The following is a 24057-nucleotide window of genomic DNA, read 5'->3' on the forward strand; positions in this document are numbered from 1 at the left end:
ATTAGACTCTGTCATATCGCCCGAAAATTATTTTTTTGTATACAACTTTGTTTTTTTTTTTATATTATAATATGGTTCCAGTACTTCTGGTGCATGTTTCTCCCACGATCATTGAGCCAACCTAGTGCTAGTTCACGGTCCTCTCACTACAGGTGCACCAGTAGACAGGTCGACTTCGGCGTTTAATTTAAGATTCTTCCAGGAAAATTGACTTTGGTGTGAATGTTTTATGACAGCACGTGCATTGTATGCAGTCAATTAGCGATTGTTTCTCCTTCACACGCCAGTAAACATGTGACGGAGACCTTACTCTCAATTAGAGTGTGTAGCAAAGACGCCTCTCTCAATCAAGAAAAGACATTTGCAATGCCACCGAAAAAGTATGTGAAGTTTGGATTTACCTTTCTCTGTGATTATGATGGAAATCAAAAACCGCAGTGTTTTTTATGTGGAATGACAGCATGAAGACAAGTCATCACATGCTGAGGGCGAGTTCCGCAAAAAGAAATTCAGAAACCAGCATTGCAAGCCTCATTCAAGGTTGCCTACAATATTGCCAAGCAGAAAATGCCGCATACTGCGTTTGAAATGGTGGAAGTCATGTGTGGAAACGTCAAATAATAGAAAACAATTTCACTTTTAAACAATTTTATTCGCAGTGGATCAAGGACATTCATGTCAACTGATATCCTGCGAGACAGACATCCACAGATAAGTGATCTCGTTACTCTAATCTTACCCACAAATTAATGATCTTGTCAACCATCTCATCCACGGAAAAGTGATCTCGTTACTCTAATCCTACCTACAGGTCAGTGATCGCGTCACCCATCTCATACACAGAGCAGGGATCTCGCCGCCCATCTCATTCACAGATTAGTGATCTCGTCACCCATCTCATTCACAGATTGGTGATCTCGTTACTCTAATCTCATCCAAATATAAGTGATTTCGTCACCCATCTTATTCACAGATTAGTGATCTCGTCACCCATCTCATTCAAAGATTATAGTGACCTCGTCACCCATGTCAACCACAGATTAGTGATATTGTCACCCATCCAAAGGACAGATAAGTGATCTCTGCGCCCTATCTCAACCACTGAGCAATTCTCCATGATAAGGTATCTCGATTCTGTATACTAACTCACCGTGCACGGCAACTTTATTATGCACTTGACATGTTTTGCGAGGGGAACATGTTCTCTGAAAATAATTTTTCCAATCCATGCAGGTTTTAAAATATTCATGTTGAAATTTAAAATTGTTTTGTATATTGTAAATATCGTACATTTATTTATAAAAACACACACAATGAAATAAATTAAGTAGATTGACCGAAATAAAATGCATTCAAAATATTCTAAAATCTAAAATGATGCTAAATCATAATTCCTGATGAGGATTTTTTGGATGAACTCCCATTTGTGGTGGTCCAAAATTCTTTCCATCTTCGTTCTTTTCTGCTTCTTTTTCCTTGGGCTTAGCTTTAGGGGTGCGATAAACTTTAGGTTTAGCTGGTTCTTTGGGTTCTGATTTACGTTGTTGTTGAGCATCACCAATATCAAAATGGTGAGCATTCATAGCACATCGAAAGCCAACATTACCTGCAGTATGATCAGGTTCTTCACCTTTTCTGAAATATAAATAACCAAATTTTATATAAAAAAAAGGTATCATATTCTACGCTTTAAATGCCTAGTTCCAGAAAAACACTAGTAAGCAACTTTCCTTTTTGTTTGGGTCATCATCGATGATCTCTTTCTTTTCACACAAAATCTCAAAATGTGATAAACAATTGAATTCATCCAGCTCCAGATACAAACTTTCTCCAACAAAAATCAGTCTGCCATTTTAAAGATAGACCAACCGAAATCGTATAAACAAAACATGTTTTCATTTGCTATATACGCGTCGTTAATATAGTAGGGCTACAAACCTTTGACTTGTTCTTATTTTCATGTTAACACTGCCATCTCTACTGTCAATATACGATCCCCCTTTTAACACAAGCATCTGGGGCTGAAGGTCATCTGGTATCATTCTTTCGTAATATTGTGTTCCTGTCCATTCCCATACATTACCAAGAAAATCATACATATCTGTAAACATATTGTACATTCTTATCAAGACCATTCAGTGGCATCGCCAGTGGTGAAACCTTCGGACTCGCCCCTAAGAGAAATTGTTTGACCCCGACTTCATTTCATTTTTTGCCCAAAATAGGTAACAGAATTCACCAAATCAATTATTATTAACTCTTCTGACCCTCTTAGGAAAGCTTTCGCCCATTGCGCTTCCACAGCGTTTCCGCACTTCTTATTGACCAGAATAGCACAAAGTTTTTTGTAATTAAGGTTCTGTCTTTCTTTACTGTCCATCCAGATTACTAAAGGCAGGGTTTTGCTTAAAAGCTAGGATAAGAAACGTACAATTATGGTTCTGTGGATAATAGGCATCTACTGGTGATGTACTTTCATAACCATCTAATTTTAAATTACCCTCAGGAAATCCACCCTGAAATAGTAATCGATTACAAATATATTACATATAATAATTCCAAAATAATCACTATTTTTTTGTATGCAGATTGGCAAGAATAGTCTCCGTCGGATGGTGCAACATTTGGCAGTAGTTTCCAATCAAAAGAGAACGTGCCTTTGTCAGATTGGTTCTTTATACAAACACAAGTGAACAATGTGTTTTCAGACTAGTTGTTTCTGTGTAGAATGGTCATAAGGTGTAGTATTTCTCTGAATACAGTTCTTAGATATCATTATGAGCATTCAAAATAGCTTACCTGCCATTCATTCATACGGAACTTTTCCCACATATTGCCCCATGGATAATCTTCAGCTGTATAATAAATAAAATCACTGTCACTTTCATAGCATTTGTAGTACGAATCACATTGTAAGATCTTTTAAGCTAAGTATACAATAAAGGTGAAAAGTGTCGGTGCACGCTTTACTCGAGGTTATTATTAATCAAAATGCACTCGAGCTATCGACATAATGAAGTTCATCTTGAAATGCGCTCTATCCGCGTATAAAACAACAGATACACGAATGCATGGGGGGAAACACTATCTTGTGAATTAAAGATGATTTTGTGGTAAAGCAGATGAAAGAATTATACTAACCTACTCCAGTTCCTCTAGCAGCAGCTTCCCATTCTATTTCTGTTGGTAGACGGTGTCCTCTATAGTTACAATAAATCCTGGCATCATCATAGCTAACATGAGTCACAGGGTGGTTCCATTTCTCGTGTAAATCACTGCCGGGACCAAAAGGCTGAAGAGGTAAATAATTAGTAACGTCAGATACTTTCATACATCATGGAGTCACGGGTTATAAAATGTGACGCAATAGACACCCCAGGAAACTGCAGCAATGAAGTGCTCAAGACAAGTGCATTGGGCGGCCAAGACATTAAATTCTCTGAGAATGCATACTGCACGACTAACATTCTGTAGTATAGCTTACCTGATTCCACCTAGCGTTTTTAACAGCCAACCATCCACCTGAACCAGGTGACGCAAACTTTTCTTTAACATCATCTGGTACAAAACTACTTAAAACCCAACTCCATCCTTTCTTCTCACTTGTTGCTCTGTATCTCCATTTCATACGTCTAAATTCCCTTTAAATAAAATAACGCAAGAACTAAAAAGAGGAATAAGAATGGAATACAAGGTGCATTCTCCACTCTCAACCAAATCTTATAATGACCACTAACGTACACCATATACGAATGCCAAACAAATATCAGCTATATTTCATTTCTCTGTTAATTACCTTTATCTATTGAATGATGTGTCGGAGAAAATACGTACCAATATTCAGCATTAGTAACTGGGTAAGAATCAATGTAAAAACTTTTATATTTGATTTTTCTGAGTGGATGTTCTCCAGTTTGAGATTTAGGATCGTTGATACCCATATAAAATTCTCCACTACTTACAACCCTCATAGCTTTATATTTCTTATAATCCTGCATAACTGAAATAAATAACAGGACAAAAATTTAACAACCTTTTGTATGGTTTTGGCATCACTCATGGAACTCTTTACGCCGATATTTGCAGTGGCTAAACTACCATAGGGATTGGTTAACCCAAGTCCACCACCCTCAGAAAAAAATGCAGGAGAACATATGTTAAAAACATTCCCCGGGGGATGGGCCCTGTATCATCAAGATCATAGACCGACAAGGTCACACAATAATTTTGCTATTTTCTTGAAAAATCTGAGAACAATATATATAATATACACATGTAATTATTACATTGACAAAAGAATCATGCCACTAAACTGTATGAATGTTATAGACCTATTATATAGATCTTAAATATATTTTAATACACCGAATAATAATCCAATCAATAAACGTTACTGATACCCTACAGATAATTGACTTAATAACGATATTATAATGTATTTGGTATGTTATAAATAAAGCAATGCAACATAGAACTATATAATATTGCATGTGGTATGAAATATAGTATGTTATAAATACATGCATAGCTATGTAGCAATATGACATAGACTAATATTATACTGCATTTGTAATAAAATATATGTTATAAATACATACATAGCTAGGTAGCAATATGACATAGAATAATATTACACTGCTATACATTTGGTATAAAATATATGTTATAAACACATGCATAGCTTTGTAGCAAAGCAACATAGACTAACATTATGTCGCATTTGTTGTAATTTTCATGTAATACCCTCTTAAAACAGAGTGCTTCTTCGGATTCATATGTATGGCACATTTTGTAATTCAGTGGTGCATTCAATGCTTAGGCACTTTATCTACATTATGTACTACATAAGCTGATGGATGTAGGTCAAATTATGGTGTTGAAACACTGTATCTTTGAAGAAACACGAAGTCAACTGAGAAGTGAACTATTTCATCAGCCACATTAAAAAGTTTATCACACTGTTCAACTTACTTCCATGTATATCAATATCATTAAATGCGTTCCCACTATGAGTTTTTCCTTCATTTTCACAATTTAAAAGATAAATATTAATAAATAAAAGTAAAAAACTAATAAGTGCTTTTCGCCAAACTATCATGGTGGCAGCCATGTTAAAAAGGGGTATTGATTTTAGGGATTCCTCATTCTGTTTCTATATTAAAGGTAACAGCTTGTAGGCACGCCATGTTGTGGGTAAACTTTCGCTCAATAAACAACGAACAGTTACTAGAAACGTGGCAGAAAAAATCAAAGCAGTAGCACAAATTTGCAGATTATTAATGACCAATATCGAAAATTGAATTGCTGTAACAGTCCGAAAAAAGCCCTTGCACACACCAAAGTCCGTTCATGTTAGCCTTGATGCTTGCTTTACTGTGGGCTTCTAGCGATCATTTATGGAAACGGGAGCTAAATGTCGGATATCTATTTTTTTTGTTGCCAATACTGAAGTTTGAATTTTTAATGTCTGTTAAAGTCTAAAAATGAATTCCTGGTTAAATCAATTCCGTTGTCTAATGATACTTTTTTCACATCGATTCTAACTATATGATGAAAATTTTCATGTTCATAAAGTATGCTTCTGCTCTTTAACTCAATAGAAAAAAGTGTTATTTTAGTTAATGCATGAATAAATTTTGTGTACATTTCCAAATTCGTGACTTTTCTCTCATTACATGAAACCTTATTAAAGAAGTGTGTTATATTCCATAATATCGTTTTGTGTTTTTGTCATACATGAAAGTCATCTGTCAAAAAAATGCGGACAAGGAAGTTCTTTCCAATTTCTTCCATAAGCCTCGGCAAGATTTTGAAAAACCTCGAATAAATATGAAATGTTGTCTTATTGAGCAGAGAAAATAAATATAATGTTTATGTTAAAATGTTTGATAATATTTTTGTCTGATTTGGTAGTCAAAATCCAACTGGGCAATTTGGTAATGTCTCGAATGTCCAGTGAAGGTAAAGGTCACATGAAAGTCATGTGATCAAAACAAATAGTTCAAGATGGTGGATGTTGAAAATGAAAATGAACCGCTGCTGTATAGCTACAGCGTTTCTGAAGCAGAGAATGACATTCAAGCAAGTGATACAAACAAGAAGAAGAAGAGGGTAATTGGCTTCTATCTTAAATTCAATATGGTTTGAAACATGCTCTTCAGTTTTAGCTTATTTTCAACATTATAGATGCTCTTCAACCGGTAGACCGAAACATCTGTCTGTCTCTATTCCATTTCCAGTCTCTGATAGCTACTTGGACAGATGTTAGACAGAAATATAAGCCCTGTTAAATGGGGACATTCACATCTCTGCAGTTGCAATGATTTTAAACCTATTTAGATACCTCGGATCATCAAAACCTGGTTATATCTGGAAAGATGAATGTTTTTGTTGTTCTGTCATACCATCATTTTCTCTTTACATTTTCTCAGGTTCCATCAAAGTTTTTTTTTGGGGGGGGAAACTGATCTAGCATCGGCCATTTAAAACTACATGTGAAGCCAAAAAGTTCAAAGGTCATAGAGTCACGTGATACTAACAACGAAAAGTTAAGATGATGCCCACACTAATTTACAATCATCTTAAAGGTAATTTAATATTTTGTAAGAGAGGATATTTTGAGGTGTGGAAAATCCAAATTTAACAGGGCCTTTTTCTTCTGACTCTACTCCAGCTGATATCTGTCAAAATATCCTTCTGAGGCTGGAATAGAGGCATATGTTTCGGACTATTCATTCAACTGGAAGTGCCCTGTTCTGCCTTTCCTTTGCTTTATTTTATGGGGTAAAAGTTCAATTGGCTTTTCCTAATCCACTCGACTTTCATCACTTATAATCAATTCAGTTGTGAATATTATTTCTGATAAAGACCTCATGGCTTATCACTAGCTCTTACCAGACCACTATATCACATTTTTTTAACATAGTTGATGGTAGTAATGATCAAAATCAACTGAATCAATGATAACCGATGTTACAGCAGCCAAATATGGTTTAATTAAAATTATTTCTTTAGTTTCTGACCCAATGCCAATGCAAGCCAGTGTTTTTCAAGGAGGAAAGATCTATTTTATAAATACCGGTATAAACAAAACAAAAATTTATTGGATTTTTTTTCAGGGCTTCACAGGTCATTTGGTATTATCTATAGTAGCATGTACCCTAGGATCATCATTCCAGTTTGGTTATAACACAGGAGTTGTTAATTCACCTGAAACGGTTAGACTTTTTGATTTATATATCAATTCTAGTTTTCAAAAATATCATTAATCAAAGTTTGTCATTTAATTCATTTACTCTAGCTTTGTTGAAATTCACAATTTTTGATGGATAGGCTAATTTTACATATGACATTTCCAATGATAAAGATACAAGAAAATTCAAGTTTCTAAATTCAAGTGTTTTTCACCCATTTTCTTGATTCATCTGGCCAATATACTTGAATATTATTGTAGGTAATGAAAGATTTCTATAATGTAACTTATTATAAAAAAGAAGGCAAAGAAATAACAGATAGTTTATTAACGTTGTTATGGGCTTTGACAGTTGCTATGTATGCTGTAGGTGGAATGGTTGGAGGGGTCAGTGCTGGATATTGGGGTAACAAATTTGGCAGGTAAATTTCTATGATTTGTTTGATATATTTTAGAGTTGCTTGATAAACTGTGGCCTTATGGGCACAATGTATTCTTGAAGTATCTGAGTTCATCACTAATCAAACTTTATCTGAATTTACCATATTCTGAATTTTCACAGATATATTAGATGCCTGAATTTTGATTATCTAAATTAAAACTGTTTTATATGATCATCAATTGATAAAGTATAGGAAGAAAAAATTGTATCCAATTATTGCTTAGATTAAGTTTTTGAACAAAATATTTCAAATTATTAACAAAGTTACTTAATTTGTAGACGTGGTGCTCTATTAAGAAATAACATAATAGCTGTCATAGCTGCTGGTTTATTAGGTTTCTCTAAAATGGCTGATTCTTATGAAATGTTAATGGTAGGACGATTTATTTGTGGTATCAATGCAGGTCAGTATGTATTTGTTTCTGGTCAGTATGATAGAAGTAAAAAAAAAGAAGTGAAACTCATGTCATAAATGCTGAGGCTAATGTTTCTCATGTGTACTACTTTAATAATATCAAATTGGACATACTATTTCCTGAATTAAACAATACTATGAAACTGGATTAAATATTTGGATCGTAAAGAGGTTTTGTAGGTTTTTATTGCATCAGTCCATTTTTCTGTTAGATCTGTATTTTCATGCTGAAAAGTTCATGACCTTTTGTTAAAGCTACTAATAATATCTAAGGTTATAGTAGAATTGTAAGACTCACATAAGTCTGGCTGAAAATTAGAATTGTACACATCAATGCTCTTAGCGTCCCTGATGAACATAAAATGCTTCGAAAAGCTTTTAACACACCCTTTATTGGTTAGAGAGCTAACTAACTGCTTTACAAACTCATTAATATTTTTTTGTGTTTACAGGTATTAATACAGGTGTAGCTCCATTGTATTTATCAGAAATAGCACCAATTGAATTGAGGGGGTTTTCTGGAACTTTTAATCAGTTATCTATTACTTTTGGTGTCATGGTATCTCAACTGTTAGGTTTAAAATTTATATTGGGTACAGAAAAATACTGGCCTTTATTATTGGGTAAGATTACCTTTTTTATTTTGCTTCTCTTATCCTTGAGAATTTGGTACCGGTAGTCCTAATTTTGTAAATCTCACAAACTTCATTGTTACATCCCCCTCAAGCAGAAATTTGGATATATTTAATTTGTTTCTGGACATTAATCCGTTCAAACTATAATTTTCTAATAATATTTGACCTATTGCATTGACATGAAAATTGAAAAATAAATTAGTATCTCATTCCAGGTATTTTTAGTTATATATCAGCTATATGAATAAAATGTTATATATATTTATACTATAGCATTAACAATTGTACCAGTTATATATCAACTATGTGTATTGTCTATGTGTGTAGAGAGTCCAAGATATTTGATGTTAACAAAACAAAACGAATTTGAAGCAACAAAAGGTTTGTAAGGTATCTTTGAAATTGTATTGTAGATACTTGCAGTTGAGGCATATAGCTGGATCAATTTGTTTTTATGATAGTTATTTTTTTTTCATTGAAGTGCATATTAGTTTAATGAAGGATTTATTTAATACTTATGGACTATGGTGATGTGGTGTGGAGTGGTTCTCATGCATTTATCGTTATCCTTACTTATTTGTGTTTTGGAATTTATTATTAGTCTAAGCTCAGTGAACAGTGAAGACTATGTCAAACTTTAAACTTTACTATATCTTTGATTTAAATATTTTGTAGCATTAAAATGGCTGCGGAATTCAGATGATGTAGAAGATGAGATCAGAGAAATGAGAGTAGAAGCAGAAGAACAAAAACATCATAAGAAGGTACTCTTTATATCTATGAAAATATTAATGTCTATTGTGGTTATCCATTAACATTCCTCAGTAGCACAATCTTTACAGTTTTCTTTTGATTTAGAGGGAATCTGGCGTGCTTATGTAAATGGATGAAATCAAGATTGAACAGCTTTCAAGTTATCTACTTATTTATTTCAGTTTTTTATAAGTGATTTGATAAAGACACATGAATTAAGAATTCCATTTATAATCAGTATAGTTTTACAATTATCTCAACAATTCTCAGGCATTAATGCGGTAGGTTCCAAAACTTTTTATTAATTTGTAGCAACCTTATTGATTTTGGCAACTGTCAAGGGATCTTTAACGTACACAGACAGTGGCATATGTATGGGGCCTCGGTTTATTGCCCTGTCTAAATGACTAGAGGCTTCCTTTTTCAGCATTCAGGTTACTTAATGGAATTTATAATTGAATACTGTATTTGAATTACCTAATATTAAGTACAAACCTAATTTTTCAGGTAATTTATTACTCTACTAGTATATTTACATCAGCTGGTCTAGATAAAGACAAGGCTTCATATGCCACAGTTGGTGTTGGTGTAGTTAACATACTCATGACGTTTGTATCAGCGTTTTTAATGGATAAGTTGGGTCGAAGGAGCTTACATCTTCTTGGTTTAGGTGGAATGTTTATTTTTACCATTGTTCTTACAGTTTCTAGAATATATCAGGTAGTCTAAGGTTTTGATATTCTTTTTGTTTGAACATAGTTTATGATGAGTGTTTTATCCTGCCATGGTCTGAAATAGCTTGGCAAAGGGATGGTATAATTTTGGACCCAGAAAATATCAAAGTGAAGTAAGAGAGGAAAAAAAAGAAAACATAAAAATTCTACCCAAAAATTTTTTTGCTATAGCATCAACTAATACTAGTAGATTTATTTTTTAGCCTCAAGATCACTGGTTATCATTTGTATGTATACCTGCTGTAGTATTTTATATTGTATCCTTTGCATCAGGACCAGGTAAGATTATATTTTGCTTTCAAGTGATCCACTTTAGCAGTTGAAATTTATTATGGTATCGTACAATGCCATTATTTTTGGCTGCACGAAGTCTATTGGATCACAATTTTAGATAATGTTAGAGAATATCAATTGAATTTTATAGAACTTTAGTTGTCTTGACCCACTTCACTTTTCAGCGATTCGAACATCCAACATTGTCTTTCCAGGTTCTATACCATGGTTTATTGTAGCAGAACTATTTACTCAAGGACCTCGTACAGCAGCTGTCAGTGTAGCTGTATTAGTTAACTGGGCTGCTAATTGTATTGTAGGTTTTGTTTTTCCTATTCTACAGGTCAGTATTATAGAGCTTTTGAATACAACCCCTCGTACTAAAATAGTTTAATCATAAGATAGAGATAGCATTTTGTTAACCACCGTGGATTCATGTGCATGTTAAGAAGGTTCTTCACAAGACACGCTTTTGCTTTATCCCTTAGAACAACTATCCATACCTAACTGTGGGTTACAACTTCAAAATGTGTCCTGGTGTATTTTGTTAAAAGTCTTAACAATCTTCTTGCATTTGAATCTGTACTAATCAGCCCAAACAGATGCAGAAAAGTGGAATGATAAACCGAATTCATTTTCATCAGTTGAAAGTGAAATTATCTAAATGAATAAAACTAAACCTTTTATTTTTGAAAGGCAAACAACTGCCCTTCTTTATGATGATGGTGAAACATTTTTGACAAAGGAGCAAAAACAAAATCAGTTACCTGAAAAATATGTTAAACAAATTGGAATCCTTGTTATTTCAGAATGCCATCAATGAATACTCATTCCTTCCATTTGCTGCCATGTTAGTGGGATTTTGGATTTTTACTTTCATCATGCTACCAGAAACAAAGGGCAAGACTGTTGAAGAAATTTCTGAGATGTTTGTAGTGAAAAACAGAGAGATCAATATTAATAGTGATGAGGATTCTTTAATCACGTGAAAACAGTGCGTTAAAATGTGTGCATTTCATAAATGGCAAAACAACTATGACTAATTGACAAGAGATCTTCTCTCAAGCTTTTCAAATTGATTTAAATTTGGTTTGAAATTGTATTTCTTACGCTTTCTATTTGTATGAATTGTTGCAGAAGAGGGGAATGAGCTTGAATGTTTTTTGCATGATGAATCATGATAAAATTTACCAATATAATGATACTCTTGCCAAAATATATCACTTGTTGGATCTCAATAGGGAAACTGTGCAATAGTTTGACTGCTGTTTCCATGAACATGTCTGTTATTGTAATTTATCCATATTAAAGATTTATATTTTTTTTGTACCATGACTTTTCCTACAAAGTTTTGAACAATTTTGTCATATTGTTTGAACACTGAAGCTCTTAAAGAGATTGTTAAGAGGTTTTGTAAATTTTTTATGTGATACTGGTAGCATCAATTTGTACCATTCCAATTTTCAATCAGAAGTCTGTGCTTTCAGCAATTCAACTAAAACTAAGATTTTGATGTCCTTACTAATCGCAAAATATGCACCATCATAAAAGTTCCTTTGCGGTAAGTGAAGTCGAATTAGTGGAATTGCAGGAACCAGATTACATAGACAATTTGAGATTTTTTTTTTTATAGATTACAGGTGAAAAGACTCACATATTTGAAAGAGTACTAAATGCATGCTTTACAGACAAAACAAAACTTTGGAAATGCACTCATCTATTTATTGCACTTAAATATAGATATTTGAAATTGTACCAAATATATTATACCATTACTATATTTACAATGGATTACACAAATACTAGCACTATAGAGAGAGAGAAAGAGGTTTCATACAGACAGGAGAAATAAGACATAGAGACATAGATTTAATATTTACTCCAAATACTGTATAAGCAGTACTGGTATGAAAGGACAGCTAATAAGTCTAGAAATGGTATAACTATATATCTCTGACAGAAACACAATAAGCAATGGAAAATTGATTTGTAACAAACAATATGATATTCTGTATTGACACGTCTGACCAATATTCCACTAAATTTCATATTTGAAATGATTTTAAAAATATAAACAGAAAACACTCCACAAAAAATCATGTGTTATAATCATTCTTTCTAAACTTTCAATCAAAATCATAGTAATATTATTTCAACATAAATTATCTTTCACACATACTGTCACTAGAATTTGAAAAACAGACCACAGGAAATGTCTGTTTAGTTCAAAAAGGCACCAAAATCAAAATAATAAAATAAACTGAAAAATGGATTCTGGTATTTTTTTTTTCACTCAAATGTCCACTAGCTTAAGTCATAATTGCTGTCTACATGTTTTCCTTGTCTGCTAATGGACAAAAGTTGGAATCTAATCTACAAGATCTGGCAGTGTCTATTTTTTTTATGTGTTTACGTTGTACAATGTTTCGGGGTGAATTAGAGTCAAGTGGTACATTGGCCAGGGGTGATCTTGGGATATCGTTTTTCATAAGAACTGTTCTCTTCATAGCTGGGAATAACTGTTTGGGTTTTGCTTGATTTTTTGTCTTTGACTTTTTGGAGTTTTCATCTTAAAATAAAGAATCACAATTAAACTTACATGTTAAAATATAATAACACAAATCATGCTCAGAATTTTTGTACCAATTGAATCATTTTGAATGACGCAAGTAATGATACAGATTTGGAAATAACAAAACATGTGCACAGCAAGTATCTGAAGATTCTACAATGTTTAAGCTTACATAGTAAGATGGGGGCATAAAAAGCCAAACTACCGTACCTTTGACACTTAGTAAATTTGAGCATTCATCAACATCTGATAATGATAGTGAGTTTAGTTCTGTTGATCCACTGAGATCACTAACACGTCCACTCTCATCTGAACCCTCAAAATTCATCTTATTACCAACATGACTATTATTTATCAACAAACTATCTTCTCCACCTTCTCCTTTATCTAAAAACAAAATTATCTTTTGTAACCAAAGCTACAAATATTAGGTACCGGTAAGGTTTAAGCCTATTATCATGTTGCTGACATGTCTGAGAAACAGTGGAACAGAGATTTATTAGTTTCGATCTACTTAACACATCTATGCCTTATTTCATTCCAGTTGAAAAATAGAAAGAACTGATAGAGCAATGACACAACACTGAAATAGAACTCATAAGACCCATATAGACCGAGGCTTATTCTCTTACCATTTAAGACATTGACTATAGGTGTTCTAACAATACCAGCAGTGGGTGATCGTGGGTCTAATATACCAATCCCAAGATTTAAATCAGGAGTTTTATCAACAACAATTGGTGTTCTATCTAAACCAGGTGATCTGGGGTCAACATCCAAATGTCTCATTCCCCCAACAGCACCTTTCATTGGTGTGGAGGCTAAGTTATCAGATTTACTATTAAGTGATCCCATCTTGAGTCTTCTTAAGTAGTCAACCAATGAAATAAAAAATTATATAAGAGATATCTATATAAGGTATAAGCTTATTCATGAACCATGGTTCAGATAGGCCTTCAATTCAAATTTTGCACTTGCAGTGACATGACAATAAATTAAAAAAATTTAGAGTACAAAATAACACAGCACAGACTGAACTAGAGGATGCTACACAAGTGCACAACACAACAGGGGCATTTTCTTAAATTTCATATGTCAATTAAACAGATTAGTAAAACATAAGACAGACAAATAAGCACTAATATGATGGGTGTAAAATCAAGAGGAGGCCCAGTAATCACTTATAAGTTGCACCTCCACAGTTGGCAGTCTATTGCTGACTGACCAAAACACTACCGTACGTGAATAACCATGAGTGAGTTTGATGTTCGTATCTTGGCAAAGTGAGTTTGATGTTAATTTCTTAGCAGAGTTATAGGCTTACACATGCTAGAATATTAAGGCAGAAAAAATATGTAAAAAATTACAATAACCTATTTGTTGATAGGCTAAAGATGTTCTTGTTCTTCGTGTTTGTGGAGAATGCGTCCCTTTCGAAGTTCCCGCTTTGACCAATGAAATACCAGGTTACAATTTGTGACACTATTTGCTATTGGCCGACGTTTTAGAGCAGACAACTCTCATCAACTTCCCCTCTTTCCGGCGTGAAAAGCGAAAATGGATGTAATACAACAAAACATTGGAAAAATCAAATGTCCGCTCGGTGGAGAGAAGGTTTATAAGGATGAATGTGCATATTCATTCGACAACCCAGTAAGGACATCATTTGTTTATATTACATAATGATTTGTTCTTTAGGAAATCGAGTTCAATTATTATTTATTTGGTGTGTCTAATTTCCCAACTCAAAATTACTCAAAGCTAAGACCCTTTCCCCAAATGAAGTGATATGATAATATAGCCAATTCATGTTTTGTAGGAAAGTGAAAATGGATTATACATTTGTATGAATACTTTCCTTGGTTTAGGAAAGAGTCATGTGGAAAGACATTGGAAAAAGACAGGAAATCAAGTGTATCTGAATCTCAAGCGTCGAAGAATAGAGGTACTCATTTGAAATAGTCATAAAAAAACTACCAATATCTCAGATATAAAGAGGTTGTAAAAGGACTGTGAGACTACTGGTCTGGATAAAGAGGTTTCAATTTTCCATTATTATGGATATTATTAATAAGCTTTTGCATAATCTGGGAATTAAGAGTTACTGAAAAAGAAGACCAGGATTAATCATTATCTTTATAAAGCTATGTACCTATTATCATGAATTCTTTCTTTTAGATACCTAAGGATGATCAACCTCCTGAAAAGAAGCCAACCAAGATGGCTATTGGTAGGTTTTTGGGTATTTCCATTAAATGAATTTCATTCTCAACTCATCAGCCGACTACATGTCCTTTGCATGCTGTAAGATGGTTTACACCAACGTTTTTTTTTTTTGCCAAGGTAATCTGAAAGTATATGATATGAGGAATGAATAACATTTCTTTTTTTTTTAGGAGTTGAAGGCGGGTTTCATGTAGATGACAAAAGTTATAGATTTGAAGAAGAGACAAGTATAGTTGTATTACCTAATTGGACAGTTATACCTTTTCCTAATACTGAGTTACCTGATCTGGTAGGTGTCTAATTTGAAATTGGAATTTATGTAGGAATTAATGTACTGTACAATCATTAGGAATATAGACTTCATGTATTTGGTTTGATGTTGCCTCAAACTCAAGATAAGCTAATATGATTATGCACTATGTTAACATGGATAATAATCTTATCATCTTTCTAGGTGCAATTATCAGCAGCTACCATATTAACCGCTGAAGATGCCTGGAAGATGGAAGAAGCTGCTGCAATGGCTTGCACTTGGGAGGGTGAAAAACTAAGAGTTTCCAAGTAAATATTTCTATTCATTGATCTAAGCTGAAATGTTAACATTCTCAATCCCATTAGTACAATATGTTTCCAAATGTTCTATGAAATATCTAAATAGCAAATAAAGATGAAAATCTTACTTAAAATAGTTCTCAATCTGATATGGTAATAAACAAGTAATATGTCAAAATTTGACATGAAGAACCCAATCTTTGTCTTAATCCAACTAATGAAAAAAAAAACAATATTGGAAGCTTAATTGGAGTTTTAATTATTAACACAAAACATCACACAGTTTTTAAACATTTCAGACATGCTGACAATTTAAAACAGTTAGATAATGGTAAAAAGATACCACCCAAAGGTTGGAAATGTGAACGCTGTGATTTGACAACCAATTTATGGTTAAATTTAACAGATGGAAGTATTTTATGTGGACGTAAATTTTTTGATGGAAGTGGTGGCAATAATCATGCTGTAGAAGCTTATGAACAAACTAGATTTCCACTAGCTGTTAAATTAGGAACAATCACTGCAGCTGGGGGAGGTGAGGCTCTTACTTTTTTGCTAAAATAATCATTAGTTAGGCCGGAAACATTTGAATAGATTCTGCATTAGAATTGTAGTCCTACAGTTTGATATTCATAAAATTTTGTTTTAGATGTTTATTCATATGATGAAGATGAAATGGTAGAAGATCCACATTTAGCAAAACATTTAGCTCATTTTGGTATTAATATAGCTGCCTTGAAGAAAGTAGGTATCATTATACATATCAGTTTAATTTTACCAACTTTTAACCCACTTTTGACTGAAAACAGATTAAATATAAAGTCATACGATAACATTTCTTTGTAACATGTTTTTAACCATGTAATATCTCCTATAAAATGGTTTTACATTACAATATGGTGCAAGATACAATATAGCGGCTTGTATTCAGAATTGCAGTTTCTTCTTATGACTGAATTTTGAGATGATTTAGTTGTATTCTAATTGTAGACTGATAAAAGTATGGTTGAATTAGAAATTGATTTAAATCAGAAGATAGGAGAATGGGATGTGATACAGGAATCTGGTAGTAAATTACAGCCATTATATGGTCCTGGCTTCACAGGAATGCGTAATCTAGGCAACAGTTGTTATATGAATTCTGTTATGCAAGTTGTTTTCACCATTCCTGATTTTCAAAATAAGTAAGTCCTTAGAATTATTTTAATTATCTCAAATTGTTTTAGATCAAATAAAAAAAAGTTTTCCGGCTTCACACAAATAAAGTGTAGAATTTTACATTGAGAAATAACTTATTTAGAAAGAATATTAATCATTAGATTTTTTTGTGGAGCAGAAATATGTTTTGGAAGTTAGACATTAACATAACCTTACTATGATTTCATGATGTTTTGTCTGTTTTCCCAGTGAGTATATCAGTGTTGAGTTCAGTATCGAAAAGCTTTATTTTGTTTGCTATGTTAACCTATTAACTGACTATCTGAATCATATTTATTTTAAGAAATGTTTATTTTAGGTATTCTAATAAAGTAGAAGAAATATTTAACAACTGTAATAATAATCCTCCAGATAATTTCAATGTACAGATGTAAGTTATTTCTTGTTTGTTTAGAGTTAAGGAATAAGAGATAAGGTGATCAGTGATAGTGCCTTAGAAATTTTCATCCCATCTCTGCTTAATAGGTGGTTCCTGTTATAGAAGCTAACATTGAAAACATTCTCTTTGTTCAAAAGGGAAAGTAAGTTGATGCCCTATAAGCCACAGGTAGTGCACATTAAAGAAAAACAGCCCTATCAAAATAGATTATAATGTATATTGAATCAATTGTTGTTTCTAAAAGTTGGTAATAGAAGTATTATCCATCATTGTATATTATATTACAGGGCTAAATTAGGTCATGGTTTATTATCAGGGGATTATTCTAAACCTCCAATTGAACAGCAAGACAGTTATATTCAGGTATATACAGTATACACATTATAATCAATATAACGTAGAATTTTCACTTTGCTCTACAATGTTGATGACTTAATTGTATAAAACTGTAATTGTGTCATCATGGTTAATCCATTGGAAATTTGTATTTTAATGAGTTATGAAATTTCTTTCTAACAGGATTCTATGAAATTTTTTTTAGATTTAAAACAAATATATCATCAAAATGTTCTTGGAAAATTGCTGAGTAAACTGATATACAATTAAATTTTTGATATATTAGTATTTCTTTATGATTTTTTTTTTCAGCCTCCAACAGGAATCCGTCCACAGATGTTTAAATCATTAATAGGTAGAGGTCATCCAGAATTTGCTTCAAAACGACAACAAGATGCTCAGGAGTATTTTCTTCATTTAATTAGTACTATTGAGGTAAACTTTCCTTTCTTTTTATAGTTTGCGATATCAGCATCTGCTGAAAGCGAATGTTAACTTGTCATCTACCTACCTTTCTTTCTATTTATTTAGCTTCACAAAAAAAAAGAGTATGCTGAAGCTGGTGTCCTAACAAAATTTCCCTCATGGCACAAAGCAGGGCTACCTCTTCTTCATTTATCAATCAGGGTGCAGATAAGTAGGATGTTTCATTTTTTTAGCTTCATGATGCCAAGTAGACATTTGAAGTTGATTGATTGATTTGAAATTAAACTAATCTGGAATGATACTATGGGAAGATAAAGCATACCCGGTTTCTTTTTTAACTCTTAAAAAGGAAATCTTATATTCCAGAAGTCTAGTCGTGGTCAAGCAAACCCTACAGATTGTTTTAGATTTGAAGTAGAAGAGAGAACAGAATGTTGTCAATCTAAGAAAGTCCAGTATAAAAGAAGAGAAGATTACTGTTTATCATTACCTGTACCTCTTGAAGCTGTTACTAACAAAGGTATGTTCTGTAACAATATTACTTTATCCTGTCTTCTTGACTCAAAATTTTATGCCAAAAGCAATTTCGGCTGCTTTGAGAAGTTGATCAGCATTCTAGTAGTCATGACTAAAAGCAATTAATTCCATTGATAATCTATAAAAATTATGTTTCGACATATTTTTAAAATAGTGTGCATATTTAGGCGCATAAAGGTCTATTATTACAATATTAGTCCTTTAATTCAGTTTAATGTTTACCATATGAGTAAGTATTACTTTCTGTTTGTTTTTCTTTTCCAGAAGAGGCAGCAGCATATGAAGAGAAGAAAAAGGAATTACAGGCTTCAGGGAAAACTGTGTGGGTATTCCAGTTATTGAGCCTTCATGGTTATTGGTTCACAAATTTAAGACAAAAATTCTTAATTTAAAGTTTGAAACTGGGTGTGAAAAAAATTGTGCATGTCAGAAAAGCCTTTAAAAAAGGTCATATTGTGCAGACATGATATTTTAATTTATCACATGCTTCATATTTTTTTTTAGAGATCCTAAAGACATTGTACGACGTAAATTATCATTAAATGCCTGTATAGAATCTTTTGCTAGTCCAGGTTTTGTAGAAGATTTCTATAGCAGTGCTATTCAAGCTAAGACTACTGCTCAATTGTAAGTTTATATTTATTTGTATCTCAAAAAATTGTGTGTGAGCAAGGTCAATTTCAGGGAATGTAGCTAGAGGAACTTGTATTTTGTTTATTCAGAAACATGAATATTTCAGCACACATAATCAGTTAAAGTATCAACAGCTAATTGTTGCAGTTTGAGCTTTCTTAGCCATATGTATCCATAATTATCTGGCTTTGACAGTAAAAAAATTCGTCTTTTTACGAAATTTTTTATTTTGAATATCTGTTGATGACGTAATGTGTATACAGTAGATTCAATCATCCACTCACACTTTGTCTACGTACAGCAGTGACGCAAGATCTGTTGGTGTCAAAAACTATATCAACAAAGCGTTCAATTTTCAGATACCCCATTTTTCAAGTAGAAAATAAGCTTGTGAAAAATCTGAATAGAAAGTGAAATTTTTTATTTGAGGTCTAATTTGAGGGATTATACAATTTTCATAAGGTTTTAGTACTTCTGAAGATTAGTTACATCTATTCAAGGTCCAAATCAACCCCCAAAAATGTTGAACCATGGACATTAATAAGGAATAATACAGTAGAACAGTATTAACATATTTATATTTATTTTTTTAGGCAAACAAGACTTGCTTCATTCCCAGACTATTTACTGGTACATCTACAGAAATTCACTGTTGATGAAACATGGACTCCATTAAAATTAGGTTAGTCAGAACTTTTAACATGATTAACAACTGATAAGGTTATCACATCTGATTGAAAAGTGTTTAAGTTGTATCTATATAGGTATCTAATAACTCTATAGATGGATGATTAATTTGAACTATCTCTATTGTTATTATAGACATGTCAGTAGATGTACCTGATGTAATAGATATCAGTCATTTAAGAGGTAAAGGTTTACAAACTGGTGAAGAAGAGTTACCTGAAGTACAAGCTGCACCACCACGTAAGTATACTTCAGCATTTGAGCTGATAAGAAGCTTATTTGCTACTGGTGTTCAAGGCCATTTCTTTTGATTTCTTGAATGAAATATTATTGGAATTTAAGGAAAACTAATTTATAGATAACTTATGACGATTTGGTTAATTTGCTAAACTTAGAAATTTTTCATTTTGTTTTCATCAATGGATCTTTGCTGAATTGACTTTTGCATAAATCACACAAAAATGTGAGGATCAGAATATGTGAAAAGTCTTTTTTTTTTATTTGGAAACAAAAACTAGCATAAGATATATAGTTATAGAAATATTTATTTATAGAGGTTAATATAGATGAATCTGTAGTCAATCAGCTAGTAGAAATGGGGTTTGATAGAGAAGGTTGTCGTAAAGCTGTATATAATACACAGAATCAAGGTGTAGAAGCAGCTATGAATTGGGTAATGGAACACATGGGAGATCCAGGTAAGTATGGGTTTCAAATAGGGTTCTATTAATCATTTGAGCACAAAGAGTAAATGATATAAAAATATTATATACCCTGAACTCTAAATAAGTTTATAGTGTATGATGTTAATGTTATGTCATGACTATATTTGGGAACAGCCGCTGTGTCAGAGGTCATTCCTAGGGTATTTATATAGAATTGTGAATATCAAGTTATTCAAAATGAGTGATGCAAGTCAGTGTCTTTTAAAATTTTATTTCTGTTTAGCCCTGTCCACAAAGATTTTCATATGCCACTCACTATTAGCTACCTAATAGACATAGGTGACTCTTTGAAAACACATAACAATCTCTAATGAAATAACATTCAGATTAAGTTTAATTGTTTTATAGATTTCACTGTACCCTTACAACTACCTGGCAGTACCAGTAATAAAACATTTGTACCCAATGATGAAGCTCTTACTATGATCATGGCTATGGGTTTTACTAGAGACCAATCTATCAAGGCTTTAAAAGCTACAGTAAGTATCCTTGTGTTGATGTGAATTACTTTAATGAAGATAACCATATGAACATTTTTTACAAAAATATATACAAAATCTTATTTGGTATTAAATAAAAACAATCAAGCCATTTAAAGACCAAAATCCAAATCCAATTCAGGTTGATCAAGTATGTTTATAGATGTGTCTAGCATATTTAAGAAATCTTTTCATGTATAATTAATGTTTTAGTAATATAAATTTTGCAAACTGCTCCTTTCAACTTAATATTATGTCAATGGTTTTTGCTTTCTTGATAGGATAATAATATAGAAAGAGCAGCTAATTGGATATTTAGTCATGCTGATGAATTAGATGAACCCATGGAAACTGAGAATACAGATTCCACATCTAATCCACAACAGAAAAAGTTTAGAGATGGCAATGGAAGTAAGATTTTTATAAATATGTCAAGTTTTATGGGTTGAAAGTGATCATAGTTAGTTAAACTGCTTGATTTGGTGATTATTCTTCAAACAAAATTCATTATTGAAATACGTTTCAGTCTTAGTATTTAATTTTAAAACAGCACCCTATTGTCATAAGGTGTACTAGAATAGTTTTGAATGAGGTAGTATCTCGGCATAGGTGTAGATAATACCTTTAGATTTTTCAACCCAGTTTCCCCTGTCAGTGATGCAGTTAAGAGGGGCCGACTTGGAAAAAGCCTCTAGTCTTTCAGATGGGACAATAAACTGAGGCCCAGCGTGCTACAGGCTGTGCACTTTATAGATTCCTTGAGAGTTTGAAATCGAAAAAGAGCTGGCTTATGCCACTGTCCTGGCAGCACCCTTGTCTTCATTAGCCCAATTGTGCAGGAAAGTTCATTTCATTTATGGTCACACAAACAGTCACTAGATAAAATTATCGCTTTGCCGACAGGGTTCATAATATCAAACCAGATTGTTTAACGTCTGCGAGACAGAGCATCATCATCTAATCAGATTCATTTTCTTTTAAAAATCAAAATTACACTGAACTATTTTGTGCTTTTCTATTTCAGAGTACCAACTAGTAGCATTTATAAGTCACATGGGAACATCAACTAGTGTTGGACATTATGTATGTCATATATATAAAGATGGACAGTGGGCTATCTTTAATGATGAGAAAGTAGCCAAATCTGAAAAACCACCTCGAGATTTAGCATATTTATATTTATATAAACGTATTTAATTCTCTCATTTAAAATTCAAAAAGTATGATTGGTTGGGAAGAAGGTACTGAGCTGAGAATTAACAAATTTGAATCATGTATGTTGAAAATATTCATCTCACTGGGGTAAAAAGTATCATTAACTCATCAAATACTAATTATACCCTTTAAATTAGAGAATCTTGTACAGTTAATCTGTTTTCTTGAACTGTTCTCTCTAAAAACAAAAAATAAAAGCAAATAATAAACAACTGAATGCCCAAAATCAACTCTATGGGAATTTTATGAATTTCCATAATCAATGCAAATAAACATCAAGTGATTGCTGAAAAGCGCCGTTGTAGGAGTTATGCATTTTGCTGATTTGAGCATAACAATGATAATAATGTGATTAAGGTCTGTTTCAGAATTGAATGTAAATGCTGGAAAAAGTTCATGATATCTTTCATTATTAATTGTAATATTTCTATTTATTACATGTAAACTAGGTAGTTAGACTACAAGTTATGAATCTGTTACCTACAATTTTGCAATTATGTTAGATGTTGTTATTTTCGTTCAATAGATATTGATCAGCTATGTATGGCTTAAAATTTATTTTCTAAAATCAAGTTCAGTGCTATTGAGGTCGAAGAATATATTTGATAAGAATAAGGTAGGCTCACAATGATAAGATCAGTGACATAAATATTAAATCATAAGAAAAATGTGAAGCTTCTCTTCATTATTCAAGTGATTTCACTTTATCTAATTAAAGTAGACATTGTTTAAGAGATCTCTTATGTTATACCGGTAATTTGCATGCTTTTAATAAAATATGACATGCTTCTTGAACATCTTGTTTTTAGCCAACATATCTAGTTACCTACTTTGCACAGGAGCAAGACTTGATTTTCAGTTTCATTTTAAGAGTCAACTTGTATTTATCTGTAACCAACTAAAGTGTTATAATCATGGTCACCTTACAATCACGGACAGTTAAGACTAGTTGCATCGGTAATATCTAGCGATATTATGCGCTTGATCCCATAGGATTGTGGTTTAGATCTGTGCATCGGTGAGATAGTACTGAATCCATTTTTCAACTCGGTTTTCAACTTCATGCTGGAGAGTCTGACATGCAAGAAACGGCAGTCGTGTGTTTCGCGTGTGACGAATACGCCTTGACAGCAAAACCAGATGCGGAACTAAGAGGTTCCATGGATGGTAGAAATTGAAGTTTTTCGGGCAAAAATCTCATAACTAGCTTAGAGGGCAACCTCAGGTATTTCGCCCCCTCGGACGTAAAGCCTTTGTCCTGAGTATAGACGCATAAAATTTCCCGTATGATTCTATCCTTGGGCTTGTCAAAATTACTTTCTGAAATCTACATAATGTAAATCCAGTGTCTCTTTAAAATTGAAAGCTTAATGATTGAAGTGTCAAGTCATAGTTAACTTGGTCACATGTTAGATAACAATATTTTAAAGATCTTGTGTCATTTGAAATCGCCTGTTTCATTATAAAGTCGTATTTCACCTACCTTTTTATTGTCCGACGTATATGATATTATGTACACTGTTTCCTCCAAAATTATGTTGGAAGATCAATCGATATCTACAGGCATGGGCACAAATAGGGGACGGACTGACTCAATTTGGGGACAAGAGGAATATCCATAGGCTCTA

General features: G+C 32.7%; 4 protein-coding genes across 4 annotated transcripts; 2 read left to right on the forward strand and 2 right to left on the reverse strand.

Moving 5' to 3' along the window:
• Positions 1-1385: 1385 nt before the first annotated feature.
• On the reverse strand, positions 1386-3998 carry LOTGIDRAFT_139895 (hypothetical protein; the record flags this gene model as incomplete). Its single annotated transcript, XM_009049912.1, has 7 exons — positions 1386-1635; positions 1939-2101; positions 2432-2516; positions 2800-2855; positions 3142-3324; positions 3529-3641; positions 3835-3998. 7 exons carry the CDS (start codon positions 3996-3998, stop codon positions 1386-1388), a joined length of 1014 nt encoding a protein of 337 aa, XP_009048160.1.
• A 2961-nt stretch (positions 3999-6959) lies between these two features.
• On the forward strand, positions 6960-11433 carry LOTGIDRAFT_180320 (hypothetical protein; the record flags this gene model as incomplete). The annotated part of the gene is made up of 12 exons (XM_009049913.1): positions 6960-6990; positions 7165-7217; positions 7454-7614; positions 7914-8038; positions 8502-8672; positions 8958-9065; positions 9360-9448; positions 9620-9718; positions 9945-10157; positions 10375-10450; positions 10660-10787; positions 11254-11433. The coding sequence occupies 12 exons, from the start codon at positions 6960-6962 to the stop codon at positions 11431-11433; spliced, it is 1434 nt and encodes a 477-aa protein (XP_009048161.1).
• Positions 11434-12048: 615 nt separating this feature from the next.
• LOTGIDRAFT_238330 (hypothetical protein) lies at positions 12049-14452 on the reverse strand. Its single transcript, XM_009049914.1, has 4 exons — positions 14390-14452; positions 13649-13881; positions 13227-13403; positions 12049-13013 (listed from the first exon to the last, which is right to left on the reverse strand). Exons 2-4 carry the CDS (start codon positions 13869-13871, stop codon positions 12772-12774), a joined length of 642 nt encoding a protein of 213 aa, XP_009048162.1. The 5' UTR covers positions 13872-13881; positions 14390-14452; the 3' UTR covers positions 12049-12771.
• Positions 14453-14557: 105 nt separating this feature from the next.
• On the forward strand, positions 14558-23224 carry LOTGIDRAFT_238331 (hypothetical protein). Its single transcript, XM_009049915.1, has 20 exons — positions 14558-14669; positions 14836-14961; positions 15195-15246; positions 15413-15531; positions 15697-15803; positions 16094-16329; positions 16444-16538; positions 16785-16978; positions 17311-17382; positions 17679-17754; positions 18040-18162; positions 18520-18673; positions 18955-19012; positions 19195-19317; positions 19917-20005; positions 20146-20250; positions 20565-20708; positions 21084-21214; positions 21496-21625; positions 22239-23224. The coding sequence occupies exons 1-20, from the start codon at positions 14574-14576 to the stop codon at positions 22409-22411; spliced, it is 2403 nt and encodes an 800-aa protein (XP_009048163.1). The 5' UTR covers positions 14558-14573; the 3' UTR covers positions 22412-23224.
• The last annotated feature ends 833 nt before the right edge of the window (positions 23225-24057 follow it).

The sequence above is a fragment of the Lottia gigantea genome (assembly GCF_000327385.1).
Source record: "Lottia gigantea unplaced genomic scaffold LOTGIsca_141, whole genome shotgun sequence".
In the NCBI taxonomy this organism is placed as follows: Eukaryota; Metazoa; Mollusca; class Gastropoda; family Lottiidae; genus Lottia; species Lottia gigantea.

What these genes read in the sequence shown, in the direction of transcription:
- LOTGIDRAFT_238330 (XM_009049914.1), bottom strand. Translation starts at nt 13,871, where the DNA reads ATGGGATCACTTAATAGTAAATCTGATAACTTAGCCTCCACACCAATG. An exon ending in TATAGTCAATGTCTTAAATG is followed by an intron (nt 13,404 to 13,648) that starts GTAAGAGAATAA and finishes TTTTGTTTTTAG; the next exon opens with ATAAAGGAGAAGGTGGAGAA. An exon ending in AAATTTACTAAGTGTCAAAG is followed by an intron (nt 13,014 to 13,226) that starts GTACGGTAGTTT and finishes CTTTATTTTAAG; the next exon opens with ATGAAAACTCCAAAAAGTCA.
- LOTGIDRAFT_238331 (XM_009049915.1), top strand. Translation starts at nt 14,574, where the DNA reads ATGGATGTAATACAACAAAACATTGGAAAAATCAAATGTCCGCTCGGT. An exon ending in ATACTGAGTTACCTGATCTG is followed by an intron (nt 15,532 to 15,696) that starts GTAGGTGTCTAA and finishes TCATCTTTCTAG; the next exon opens with GTGCAATTATCAGCAGCTAC. An exon ending in ATGGACTCCATTAAAATTAG is followed by an intron (nt 20,006 to 20,145) that starts GTTAGTCAGAAC and finishes TTGTTATTATAG; the next exon opens with ACATGTCAGTAGATGTACCT.